Raw genomic sequence first — 13,621 nt, forward strand, 5'->3', positions numbered from 1 at the left:
CTCGACATGTTTTGATAATGCTATGCCAAAGTTAGCATTTGACCGCGAGGTTCATAATGCACTTAAGAGTATATGGTATAGCGTTGTCATGGAACAGCTATTAGGACTTGGTTCCGGAAGCTGCAAATGGGCTCAGCTCATGCCAGAGGACCATCTCACATAATTCCAAGCACTCTGCCTTCAGGATTGATAAGGCCTGCCATAGGAGTGACTGATAGGAATATATGTGTCCATTTTTTAGGGTTAGATATAGGGATACTATATCTAAAGCAAAGGGTGATTACACCACCTTGCCCCAGCTGTCGCGCAGCCAGTTGTGTCAGATTTGGATGGCCAGCCAGGGGTGGCATAATACATGCTGCAGCCCCTGGTAGGCCGTGGGTCACCTATGCCCTGGGTACCTAAGGTACACTTTACAGGGGCTGATAAGATGACTCAGTATCCAATTAGATATGTACCTAGAGTACATGGAATCCATTTTACAGAGAGAGCAGTGGGCCTGGGGTCCTGTATAGCAGGGCCTGGGGTCCTGTATAGCAGGGCCCCAGGTCAACTAAGTCGAAAAACCAGCAAAACACCAGGCAAAAAGTTGGGGGCAACCATAGTCAGATATCCACTTTCCTACAGAAGGTGCCAAGTTTGACGTAAAGTTGGGCATAATACTGTCAGTAAAGAGTCCCAAGGGAATATTAGTTCTTTGTAAAGTCCATGAGTTCTTGGACGAACCACTATTCAAGAAAGGGGAGGTCCCTGACTGCTTAAGCTGATTTTCCAAGAAATTGTTGTGACGTTTTGGTACGGGTGGAAGTTGCCATGCCTGTATTTGGACTGCATGGGCTAGGTCTTAATATGGGTATGATTTCTATGCCTATATTAGGGAAATTTGAATTGTACCTATATAAGGGCGTGATCTGGTAATTTCGCTTGGATCCTAAAACGCCATACAACATTCTAGATGAGGTCTAGGTCAAGCAATCAATTATTAATTATGCCCATGTCTCAACAACCCGAGGCCTAGAACCTTATTTGTGGTGGATTATATCTCCTAAACACCGCCATTGGGTTATCCTGTTTAGACTTTGCACTTTAAATTTGCTTTTCCTTCTCCGGGAGCCTGGAATCAGGATATATCTTTTTGTGTGGGGGACAATATCTAAACTCATAGTACTCGCCACTTATTTCTGTTTTGCCTTCTGTATCGGTTATTTGGTGCTGTTGCTGCGTAAAGCACATGTGAGACAGTATAGGGATGGTATAATTTTTTTGCAGTCCTTCGGTTCACATGAAATTTGTTTTGCAGTTCTTTATTCGATAACATCAGTGTTACATATTAGGAGGAGATATGAATTTTAATGTTTCTTCTTCAATCTTAAAATTTTAGATAAGAATTAGTGCACCTGTTTTGGACTTTTAAACGGAATCTTATGTAATTGTAACAAGAAAAATAGACATTGCATATGACATTTCTATAAGGTGAAATGTTAAAGTAGGTTTTTTTATTCTTGTCTGTGGTTTTAGGTCCTTCGGTCGAATAAAATAAATGTTTACTTGACTAGGAGGCAATGGTGATACTAGGGAAGGATCCTGAAGAAAACATCTGGTTGACGGTGTCATCGACGAGAACATCGGTGATGCTAAAAGAGGAGTAACTGGCAATATTGAGGCCTCTTTAACTTAGATGATGGCGGCGTCGATGAGGGCTTCACCGCCAGCAGTGGTGGTGATGATGGTACTGCTAACGATGAGAACTGACGATGAGGTAATCTCTGCTAATACAGTCGATGCATTTGTTGTTGTCTTCGATGATGATGTGGTTGTCGAGGGTGTAGGCGTCATCGATGAGGAACTAGTCAGCTGTATAAATGGTTCTTACTCGACAGTGGAGATATTGTTAGAGCAGCCGCTGTCAAGGTCACCCAGGATTGAATCCCGCGCGCTGGCCAGGATGGTGCTTCGTTCCCCTTTGGAAGTCTGAATTAATTGCAGCTCCACTAACGAGAGGCCCCATACGTTGGGCTCATTGTCACTGATGGCTCACCCTCGCTGCTATCTAAATTGAGGACTGCTTTGACAGCACAGTAATCCCGGACACCAGAGCACCGCTGTGCCCCCGGTGCCAGCGTGAAGTCTCATTACCTCACCCTAATTGATATACCAGTAAGCCTTTTTAATGCTTGTTCCAAGTTTATACCGAGAGCAGATTCGATCAAATTGCCCTCACGCACTACTTCCGGCTGGAAGTAGTCCATTCCCGAATGAAGTAAAAAGAACAGTACTCCAATGCAAGCGGCATAATCCTGCACCTGCCATAGACCGCTTCGACGAACCCCCAGGGACTGTGGCCCCAGTAGAGATTTCAGGTTGCTCACTTATTGTCCTGAAGATGATCTTAAGTCCTTAAAAGATCGAACCGCTGTCGACCCCTACACCAGGAACTTCCTCAATTGTACTTACTTATGCGAAGTTCCTTTTTCTGTTGTCAATGGGATGTAATGTTTTTAAGTTCACCTGACTTTGTCACATCACGCACTTTTCACTCTATGTGAGCACCTGATTACTACGGCTATTTCTAATTATGCTCGTGTAAAATAAAAGGTCTATTTTACACCACATATGCTCCCCTACTACGTTCATGCTCCCTCGTAGCTTAATTGTCTAACTTAATTTAAACCTTGTGTCCCCCTCAGGGGACCCTACTTGTTTGCACAGGACCCGATTGGGCCAAGCTGAACCGTTGTTTCCCTAAAAAAGTTTTCAACGGAGCAGCTTACATAGACGAGGTAACTTTCGTAGACAGTGGATTTGTTGACGATGACAAGACTCCGCAACGATGGTGGGGAACTGCGCCCGATGGTGACTTTTGCGTCTACGATGATTTTGAAGACGCTGCCGTCGATAATGCGGAATTCTTGGCAGTCTGAATTATTATCATTGAGCAGTCTAAAGATTTCCTATGTTTTAAGGCCAGCAGAGAGGATGGAGTTGAATGGTCAGATTTAGCCTCAGTACGAAATAAACACTTTCCTTTTTGCGAGGAGGTTTGTGAATAGTCATCAAATTGTATTGTATTGTATACACAGTCTTTATGGGGCTCTTCTGCATGAAGTCTCTTACCGCAAGACCCACAGGATCTGAAGAGTCCTTTCTTAGAAGAATCCAACATGGTAACCAGGAACATATATTCGAATTGTGAAGAAAACTTAGGGGAGCTCAGGGAGACTCCCTGTCACATGTGGTAGAAAATCTGAGGAACTCAGTCTCTCTCTTAGAAGTGCTCTAAAGGGTCCTGTAATATGATTGGGTATTACTATAGTTTGGTTCTTTTTTATAAAAGGATATGGCTAGGCAATTGAAAAGACTATTCATAGCATCATAGCACTGTACCCTATAGTTATGTCATTTACTCCTTTTATAATGGTACCATATGACTCCCGCTTCGTGACTAGGATGATTCACGCATGTGAATCTCTGAAAGATCAAATACTGAGAACAAGCATTAGCAAAGCCAACAGGTTTGTTGTTGGCAGCCTACCGTATGGTTTTGTCAAAGCTTGTTTTGCCTTGTCGTGGTTTTGCAAAACTTTATTTTTGGAGGAACTGCTAGGCCCTTGATTTTAATCCGTTTAGAGCGTCGAACATTCATCGCCCAGTGCTGAACGTTCGAATAATGGGTGGGGCCACGTCGGCCAACGGACGTGCGCAGCACTACCAAGGTAGTGCACGCAACGACCGTTGGCCGACGGCAGCGCTTAAGGGGTTAAAAATAAAATTAAAAAAATTGGATTAAAGCAAAAATATTTTTGGGTTTCAAAAAGCACACAGTGCCTTAGTGGGTGCTGGTATTTTATGGAACTACTTTGTGTGTGGATGTGCTACTTATGATAGGGCAGCAAACTCTAACCCATAGCAAAGTCAGCCGAAGGGGGCTTACACACTGCCCCTTAATGTATGCTGGAGTGTGTGAAAGACAAAGGTGAATGACAACCACGGACTGATGAAGTCTGGCTGATTACACTTAGCAACTATGTTATACACAATGTTTGTAAAATCAAAAGGATTTGGCTAACAAAGACTTAAAAAAGCCAATCTGTCAGTCATTGGCTGCCAGATTCTTGCTTTTGGTAAAAAGGTATGAAGAAGAGATAGAAATAATGACAGACACACAGGGTTATAAAGATAGAGCGCCCTCATGAGCTTATATTCAGAGGTCATGGGAGCTGCTGATAAGGTATGAAAAAGCAGCAGTCATATAAACAAAGGCACTACAAAAGGAAAGTACAGCAACACTAGAAGGAAAAGGGAACTGATAATGTTGGAATGTGCCCTGTGCTCACATCTGGTAGCATGCACACTATCATCTCATCAGGGTCTACAAACAAAGACTAAAGTAATAGAAAAGATAAGACAAAGCCCCTGACACTGAAGGCAACTACATTGTGTGTGGATGTGCTATTTGTGAAAGGGCTAAATGCAGTAACTAAAAGAGAAGTTCGCTAGTGCCTAAAGTAGGCTCACTTTTTGCCAAATGCCGTTGTGGATAGAAGCAAGATGAAAATTACACAACAGACTAACGGATGAAGAGAGGTGGCTGAAAGCTCCTTTAAGTAAGTATATTATACATATAATATTAATAAAATCAAAAGGTCCTTGCTAATGCCAAACAAACAAATCTACTGCCAGTCACCCACCACATCACTGCCCTTTTGGACTGGGGCACTGATGTACAATGAAGTATGTTTCCTGTCTGTAAATCTGTGCTGAGATTCTACCCACATTTTGTCAATGTTAAAATAAACAAGCTATTGTTAGTTAAAAGGTGTTTTATTTGAAAAAATAAAACAATGCCTTTTAGAAAGTAATATAAACAACAAAAAGTAGAAAAACTGTTTCATATCCTATACATAGAGCTATGCAATGTTCTGGAATATCAGTAAAGTTCCTTTAATAGAAACAACGGGCAATAAGCACAGACATTTCACTGTTAATATGAGACACAACCAGGAGGCTGCAAGTAGGTAAATGGTAAAGATATTGGAGAATCAGCTGGTACTGGAAAGAGATACATAGAATCACAGAAGAGACAGGGTAGAGAAAAATGGATAATAACAGACGGCACCAACATGGTTAATTAGAGTCAACAGTGGATACCTGAGAAGTATTTAAAAAAAGAAATTAATTTTGCTCATAATAACCAATTCTATGTTCAGTGGCTGGAAAGAGTACCTACCTAGATTAGAGTCCTTAAACTTAGATATAACCCTGCCATTGCAGTTACAAGAAAAATACTTTACCAGCTATAGATAAAGGGAAAAATATGTTCGACCCCAGAAAAAGGCAAGGAGGAACTGTAGTCAATACCTAACAAAATTGGAGAGAGACCCTGTTATCATGTGATAAACACAGTAGAAACACAGCTGCAATTTAGGTTGGTAGCATGTGAACTACATCTACACTAACAATTGGCAAAACTCCAACAATGGCAGATGTAAAACAGATATATGGAACAACAATAGGAGGACAGGTGCAACTCATCTAAATACCTCTTGCTGTTGCAGATCGTTGCATGGAGATCCTCAGGTGGTGCAGCAGGTTTAATGTTTTCGTCCAAACAAAAGATAACATAACAGAGTCTTCTCACCAACCAACCTCTGAACCTGGAGGATGAAGAGATAAAGGACATCAGACGAAAGGCCTATTAGAGAGCAGCATGAAAGACAAAGGAGAGAGTGGAAAATGTGAAGATATTGCAAAAAGGTGTAAATCAACAATTCATAAGTATTGATGGCCACTGTAAAACATTTACGAACCCTCATGTCCGCCTTGTAAATTGTGACAACAAAATTGTAAATACAACAGCCAGGAAATATTATAACCTCATAGCCTGCTGCAAATGGATATACTGGTTGTTAAAGGCCCTGAACTCGAGTTATAGGCCTCAGGCGAGGGAAAGAGTCTTTAACAACTTGTATAGCCAGAGGTAGAAGGGCTACAAGGGTATTAGAACCTTACACCCACTAAAGGTAGAATATGTTGAATGAAGCCAGATTTATATCGTGCAATTTAGCCCCAAAGGGAAACAAGGTGCCTAGCCAAATTAAAAATGAGGTCAAAGAGCATGATTACTGGTAGGCCTTAGTGAAACACCACGTCTTTAGAGCTTTCTTAAAAAGAGCCATGGTGGGTTGGGTTTTGATCTCAGAGGGGAGGGCATTCGATAGTTTAGGGGCCACAGATGAAAAGGCTCTTCCGCCCTATCTGACTTTGTTTGTCCGAGGGACGGTGAGAAGGTTCTTATAAATTAAAAAGGAAGAAACATAAAGACAAAACATTGGAATGTTGAAGCAGAAGGCTTATACCAGCCATTTTAAGCCCAGAGCAACTCCATTATCTTCAATGGTCCTCTCAACATTCCAATGCTCTAATATTGGATAGAAAGTTTGTATGGGGCTATAATGTCTCACCTGGTATTTGGGGTGGGTGAAAGGAGACTGCCATCTACTAATCTTGCCACCTTTTCGTTTGAATTTTTCAGAATTTGGATTTCTGGAGTTTTTCTGCTTGGCTATAGTCAATAAAACCATGTGGCAACTGTGAAGATGGGGCTAGTTTGTTCCTTTAGGAGCTACCTCTGATCCTGGCAGACAATCGTGCCTAGCTTTTTTCGATACACATTTTCGATACAATATTCAACTGCTTAAAGTTTCTCTGGCACAGTAAGATTAGAGACTCTTTGTTTGATGTACCCTGACCTTCTCCTTTTTGGAGTCCTTATTATACTCTTATAGGGAGATGTGTACCTCCACTAATCCTTCCTCGGAATTAGGGCAGTAGAAATGGGATCTCTTACTCATTGTTCAGCCTCAGGAGATGAGCTAAGGGGTTCAAACTGGCTCCCTCTGGCAGTGTCTGGAAGGGAAACTGGTTGCTCTGGAGCTGTTGTAGAGCTTACATTTAGCCCCCAATTTTGGTTTTCTTTTTAACTTGACATCTTTTTCTGATGGTGGTTTGCACGTTTTCCCTTACTACCAGGAAGTGCCATGTACGCATTTATTCCTGATAGATATTGTCGTCCTGTAGTCTGCACAATTTATTGCCAGGGTCACATATTAGAACACTATGCCCTTGTTATGTTTTGTGCTCCTAGCAGCCAACTTTCTCTCTACACATTACAGAACCTGTTGGATGTGTGCCTGAAGTATGTCTGTTGGGCTAGGTGCAGAAGCTTAAACCCTGTAATAGGCGCCTCGTAGCAATATCTACCCTGTTTGCTAAGAGAGAGGTGGCACAATGCTGGGTGGCAAAGGCTGTACCATCGGTTAAGAGGTGGATCCATGATTTACTTTATTGGAGGGACCAATTGGAAATCTATGTAGAAGAGTTGCCTGAAGCATCCCGACCGAAGGACTTTTGGGCTCCCTCTCTGGGTATCTCCTTGCAAATCTAGATTTGACATGATCTGCTGTCTGGGTGAACGCTGTATCCGGGCTGGGAGGAGAGGGACTGTTTTATGGGACTACAAGGTGCCACACTGTTCTACTGCCAGAAGCCACAACTTGTATATACTAGTGCCGGGGTGGGGGGAAGGATGGGGTTGAGGAGTTGTTTACAATCGGTGGTTTGTTTTGACATGCAAAAAATGGCTTGGACTAAATATATTGGCTCAGAAAATGTTTTCTGCCCACCTTAATGGGGGACTATGTCTGTTTACTGCACTTACAAGCTGCTCAATATACAATTTTTTTTAAAAAACCTTTCTCTCTACAGAATAATTAAAGACCCTGTTCTGCAACTCCGGCTCAGTACGACAAGAATGGTGTTTCATTATTTAAACAGCTTCCATGCTGAGTTTGGTGAAAGGCACTTTGCCTAAGTTATCATAGAACCAGCTGTGACTAAGATGCAGCTCTGCAGACCTCAACCTTCATCCTGAGTAGGAAGATAGCTATGCAAGAGAAGTGGGCAGGTCTGCATACTCACACGGGGTGATTTTGTTAATGCACGAAGGCCGGCTTCCTGACACATTATACCAAGGTATGGCATTAGATCATTCCAACAGGTCTGGCAGAAGGGTACTTCCGATATGTTCTCACTAGTGTAGAGGTGTTAGTGATAGATAGGAGTAACATTAGGAACAATTAAAATGGCTGAATTGTCTGTGTTTTTCACCTTTTCAACAATGCTTAGACCAGTGTGTTTCATCTCCTTAATATTCGCAGCTCATGTTTTATTACCAAGTATTAGATCTTTTCAATAAATATTTGAAAATATATTCTTGAATCTTTTCTTTGTGACACCCTGGGCATGCAAAAGTGACAAATATAAGGGTTAGATCGGTTTCCACAAATTCTTTGGGAATTAGAGTGGTCATGTTCGAGGTTACCAATAACATATATACCTCTGAAAGTTTAGGGGTTTAGATGTGATAGTGTGAGCTAGCTAAAAGACAACATTTACGGATGATATGAGTAGACAAAGGGCCCGATGTAGGTATTGAAATACCGGTCGGAAACGGCCGAAAATACCGATTTTCGGCCGTTTCCGACCGGTATTTTGATATTGATATGTATGGGCATTTCAAAATACAGAATCGGTAATTTTACCGATTCTGTAAAATACCGAATCGGTAAAAATACCGCATCTGTATTTTGGAATGTAGGTAGCACTGAAATCAGTGCTACAGGGGTGTAAGAATTCATAATTTACCACCAACTAGAAGTTGGTGGTAAATAATGAAAACCCTCTAAAAAGTATTTTTTTTGCTTTTTAAACGGTGCCATGTTGCAGACATACATGCCCTTAGGGCATGTATGTCTGCAACATGTGCACCTATACATAATTGAGGGTAGCAACAGGGTGTCAAAGTGACACCCTGCCACCCTTCAATGTTTCCTTAAATTACCGAATCGGTAAATACCGATTCGGTAATTGGCATTCATTCCTATGGGCCTCCAGGCCCATAGGAATGAATGGCAATTACCGAATCGGTATTTACCGATTCGGTAATTACCGAATCATTCCGATTGGGTAAATAGTTCGGTAAATATACCTACATCCCGATTGCCAGTTCTTAAATACCGAATCGGTATGATTCGGTATTTAAGAATCGGTAATCTGGGATTACCTACATCGGGCCCTAAGTCTTTATATTGTGAAGTTTTGTTGACCTAATACACAGTCCTACTAATTTTGTAGAACTGTATAACATGGTGCCACCAGCGTTCTAGGTCTGGTACCTATTGAAAGCGTCTTCTGAGTAGTTTTGTTGTGTGTGCCCAAGGCTCCTTTGTCATCTTTATGCAAGACGTCCGTGGTGATAAGGATTTATCCTCACACAACTTTAATAGGAAGCACCAAATTATGTCTGTAGGTTGATCAAGCTTGATCTTTTAAAAGGCTTGCCCCCTATAGTTGATTTCCATTCATTAAATATGGTGCAACCAGTGGTTATTACTATTAATTGCAGACAAGCAGTAACTCAACATTTAACTAGGTATGTGCTCACCAATGGTGGTGGAGAGGTTACCTTCATGGTAAAGGCACATGGAGCCTATCAATGAAAAAACATTTTTTTAGTCCTGCGGTCAATGGCAATATAGTAACATTTCACACATATGATGAAGCAGCTGTTCCAGCAGCATTCAGACTTTATGAAAATGTTGAAATTCTATTAATATTCCAGAAACATCATAATTGGTTAAAAGGCGCCCTCTCACTTACACTTTAAAATGTAAGGCTTGCCCCTCTCATTAATGAAGGAGCAACCTGACCAGTCTTAGCAAGCTATATGCCTTAACAGCATACAAATACATTAAACCTTCATGAAGTGTTTGCTCTATTGAACCATTTGGTTTTGCTATCTCGACGTCTGATGCAGTACATTATGCATACATTAACATCTGCCCTAGCAGGGGCTCCTCAAGTTGGACAAACACAGTGGCCATGCCTGCAATTAGTTAAGTTACCATTAATACCAATATGGGTAAAATCCCTATCAAACATGAAATTGCGTATGGAATGCAAAAAAAACAAATCAGCCTGGGGCCAGTGTTTTGCCATATGGGACCCCAAGATACATTTATAATTCTCACTAAGTGTCTTGAACTTGGTATGGTTCCCCTAATTGAGGAGAGTAATACATGGGGTACTTTATTTGCTGCCTTTTACACCATTACTCATGGTACTCCCTCAATTGCAGTTTCACCTGAAGTCCTTTCACAGATTCAGGCTGAACATGGAGCGGCCCCTGCCCTTCATTTGGGGATAAAACTCATTAGCAACTTTACCACAGTGTCCTCAATTATTTTACGTAATATCAATGGGGAGGCACCTTCCATGGCGAAGCCCCAATAGCTCGCTTTAATTCCCACTGTAGATCAGGAAAGTGAGCTATCTAAAATAATTTATCTATAGGTCGTGATAGTCTGGGAACCAAACCTAATAAACCGCAACTGAACAGCAAATCTGATGCCGATACTACCAAGCAGACACCGGAGTCTTCTAAAAATGTGCTAGGATCAAAATAAACACGGACTGGATCTCCGCAACAGGAGTCTTCTGAAAAATGTTACAATCTATGTAATGTGATGCACTTGAACAGCCTGGTAGGTTTCAGTATTCTGATACGTGTCCTTCTGATTCCTTTCAGGACTCTATAGGAAACAGTGAGAGAAGGGGGACGTGGTGACCGCAGACAGGAGTAGTATGTGAAATCAAAAATGGTCTTACAACGCTCCTCTGATGTCATCATAACAAAAGAAGAGAAAACTACACAACAAAAACCAAAATGTAAAAAAAAAAGAAAATTTAAAAAGAAGTGGCAAGAAAATCCCACTAAATATGCCACAAATACTCAAAACTCTTCTTTGGAACAAGACGGGGGCAAGAACAGTTCTCAACCGCGCAACAGACGTCACAATAGTTCACCAGACTCTTCGAGAGTCTTGGTGAGACTGACTGACTATGTACAGACTGAAACTCCAGATCAGCAGTTAGGCCCTCCTGATAGATTTTATCATTTGGAAATACGGCACACTATTAAAGTAATATTTTGGCAAAATGTAACTAATGAATACAACATTCTCTTTGTTGAGACTGATTTGCCGCCATATTTAGATAGAAATGTCCTACAAGGGGAGGATGAAATCAAGCTTTCCTTTTCCGTTCTTATTCCTGAAAAAGTTAAAGCAGTGTATGCTGCAGACTGGGCTCTTGCACATTATATCGCAATCAGGCAGGTTGGGATAAAGACTCACCTTATGTTATACCTAGAAACTTCAGCCTGTAGGTGCAATCACGATACTAAAAATGAAGCTAAACCTCTGTCATGGAAATTCTATTACAATTAGAATATCAAAGTGTGATTGAGTCTTATGTCTTCCTTATGAATAATTCATAATTGTTCTTCAATCAGATTATTCTCACTGTATAGTCTTGGACTAACAACATTTAACAGTCACACACAGACTTTTGCTGTACAAAATTCACACAATACCAGCTTAATAAATAGAGTTCATAAAAAAAAACTACATTGGACATTTCCTATGGCTTTTTCTGTCAAAATATAGTGCCTGAAAGCCGTCATTTGACTGTGTTCACTGTGCTCGTAGCACAACGAAGTTTCTGTAAGCTCCTACAATGGCATAAGAACAGTCCAGGTCTGTTTGCGTAACGTAAATTTTACAAGAAATGGACTCAGAAATATCGCCCAATGTTGATTGCATTTACATCACAGATGATTTAAACACGCATTTGTGCAGAGTGCATAGTATTATTTTGGGATTTGCTTACTAGGGCTATTAATTAAATTTTACAAACTCTAAAATTGCTTTTCTCAGTGTCCTGTTTTTTGGCATATGAACTATCAAAGAAGGCAAAACCGTAGCACCACATTTCTTACAGAAATGTGCTATTTTGTAAACACCAAATACCTTAAAATGCTTCAATTGCTTTAATTATTTCTCAACTTTGGTAGAACATACATACCAGACTATGTGCTCTTTTGTAAACACCAAGGGGCACATGTAGGTAATTTTCATTTTGCGATTCTCAAATTGTGATTTTTAGGGAATTGCAATTAGAGAATCGCAAAACGAAATGTACGTAGGATTAGCACATTTTATTGCGAATCCCACTTATTCCTTATTTGCGAATCGCAAATTGCGATTCGCAAATAAGGAATACCTTTTCATTCATTCCTATGGGCTAGAAGGCTCATAGGAATGAGTGGGAAGACATTCTCAATTTGCGATTCTCAATTAGAGAATCGCAAATTGAGAATGCAATTTCAGGGTTGTAAGGGTGTCAATAGAACCCTCTTTTGCACCCCCCTGAAATTGACATGTGTGCATATGTGGCCCACATACATGCCCTAAGGGCATGTATGTGACCCACATGGCACTTCGAAAAATGCCAAAAAGTGCATTTTTCAAAGAAATTGCAAAATACAACCAACCTGAAGTTGGTGATATTTTGCTATTCCTTAAACTAAAAGTCGCACAACTTGGGTGGTTCTTACATTGCATTTAACGAATCGCAATTTGCCATTCCTTAAATGCAATATCAAAATAAGGAATCGCAAATTGTGTGATTCCTTATTTTGCATGTGGGTTTTTGTGTTCTACATAGCACACTGCCCTAATTGCGATCGCAAATGCTCAAATTCTGCGAATTTCAGCAATTGCGAGCGCAATTAGGCTTCCTACATATGGCCCCAAATACCTTAAAATGCTTCAATTGCTTTAAGTATTTCTCAACTTTGGTAGAACATACATACCAGACTATGCACAATGGTTTAAGCCTTTGTACAATTTAATTTGTCCCGACTTTTCCAATAAACACCAGACTGCTGAACATACTATTATTCTTAGAAACTTACAGACAGACATGCTTGCTTCTAAACACTTACCTACTTGTTTAATACTAATAATTTTGTAATCCGCATAATTCTGTACAAGGTATTATTTAGGGATCAAATGTTTGTTCCAGATCTTGATAACTGTCACAGTTGCAGCAGATGCACCCTTTGATATCAATGAACGTTTCACTGTCTTACAGGAATTACAAGACTTCTGAGATATACACTCAAATTTACATTCTAAACGTTGTGGCACTGACGAAGTGAAGGAGCAACCAGCAGTTTCAGACTGGATTACTAAAGTTGTAGATCTAGTCCAAGAGAAGATTGCAGACCAAAAAAAAATTCTAGCCCGTCCTACTGTGCAGCGGTGCCTATGCTCTTGTCTCAGGTTCTCAAATTGTGATTTTGCTACCGCTTACTGGCTGTAAACAGAAACAACAAGTTTCTGTTGATTTGGTTAAGTTACAACACGTGGTTTGTTCTCCATAGGAGGTCACTGGGGTTTCTAGGTAGCGCCTAGCATCATCTCTCTACCCTGCACAAAATCCCTGTATAGGCTATGAGTCGTCCTGATCTTCTACACACCGGCTGGGATCTTCACATGCGGAACAATCATTCCAGTTAATGATGAAAACACAGAATGTGTTTCTAGTATGAATTTATTGTTTTCTGCTGCTGATCCTTGCAATGAAATGATATACTATCAACCGCCTTTGGAGGTGCCTACGTGCTCTCCTTTGCTTGAGGAGGTCCCTGTTTTTTACT

At 40.8% G+C, this 13,621-nt stretch overlaps 1 protein-coding gene across 2 annotated transcripts in view; it reads right to left on the reverse strand.

Moving 5' to 3' along the window:
• The window catches only part of GPAT2 (glycerol-3-phosphate acyltransferase 2, mitochondrial), a 1,776,577-nt gene that overhangs the window by 1,137,466 nt on the left and 625,490 nt on the right, over positions 1 to 13,621 (reverse strand). For both annotated transcript variants that reach the window (XM_086944751.1, XM_086944750.1), the window contains exon 5: positions 5,541 to 5,654. In XM_086944751.1, coding sequence (XP_086800877.1) covers positions 5,541 to 5,654 — 114 coding nt within the window. The remainder of the gene's footprint in view (positions 1 to 5,540; positions 5,655 to 13,621) is intronic.

This window comes from Lissotriton vulgaris, chromosome 11, assembly GCF_964263255.1.
Source record: "Lissotriton vulgaris chromosome 11, aLisVul1.2, whole genome shotgun sequence".
In the NCBI taxonomy this organism is placed as follows: Eukaryota; Metazoa; Chordata; class Amphibia; order Caudata; family Salamandridae; genus Lissotriton; species Lissotriton vulgaris.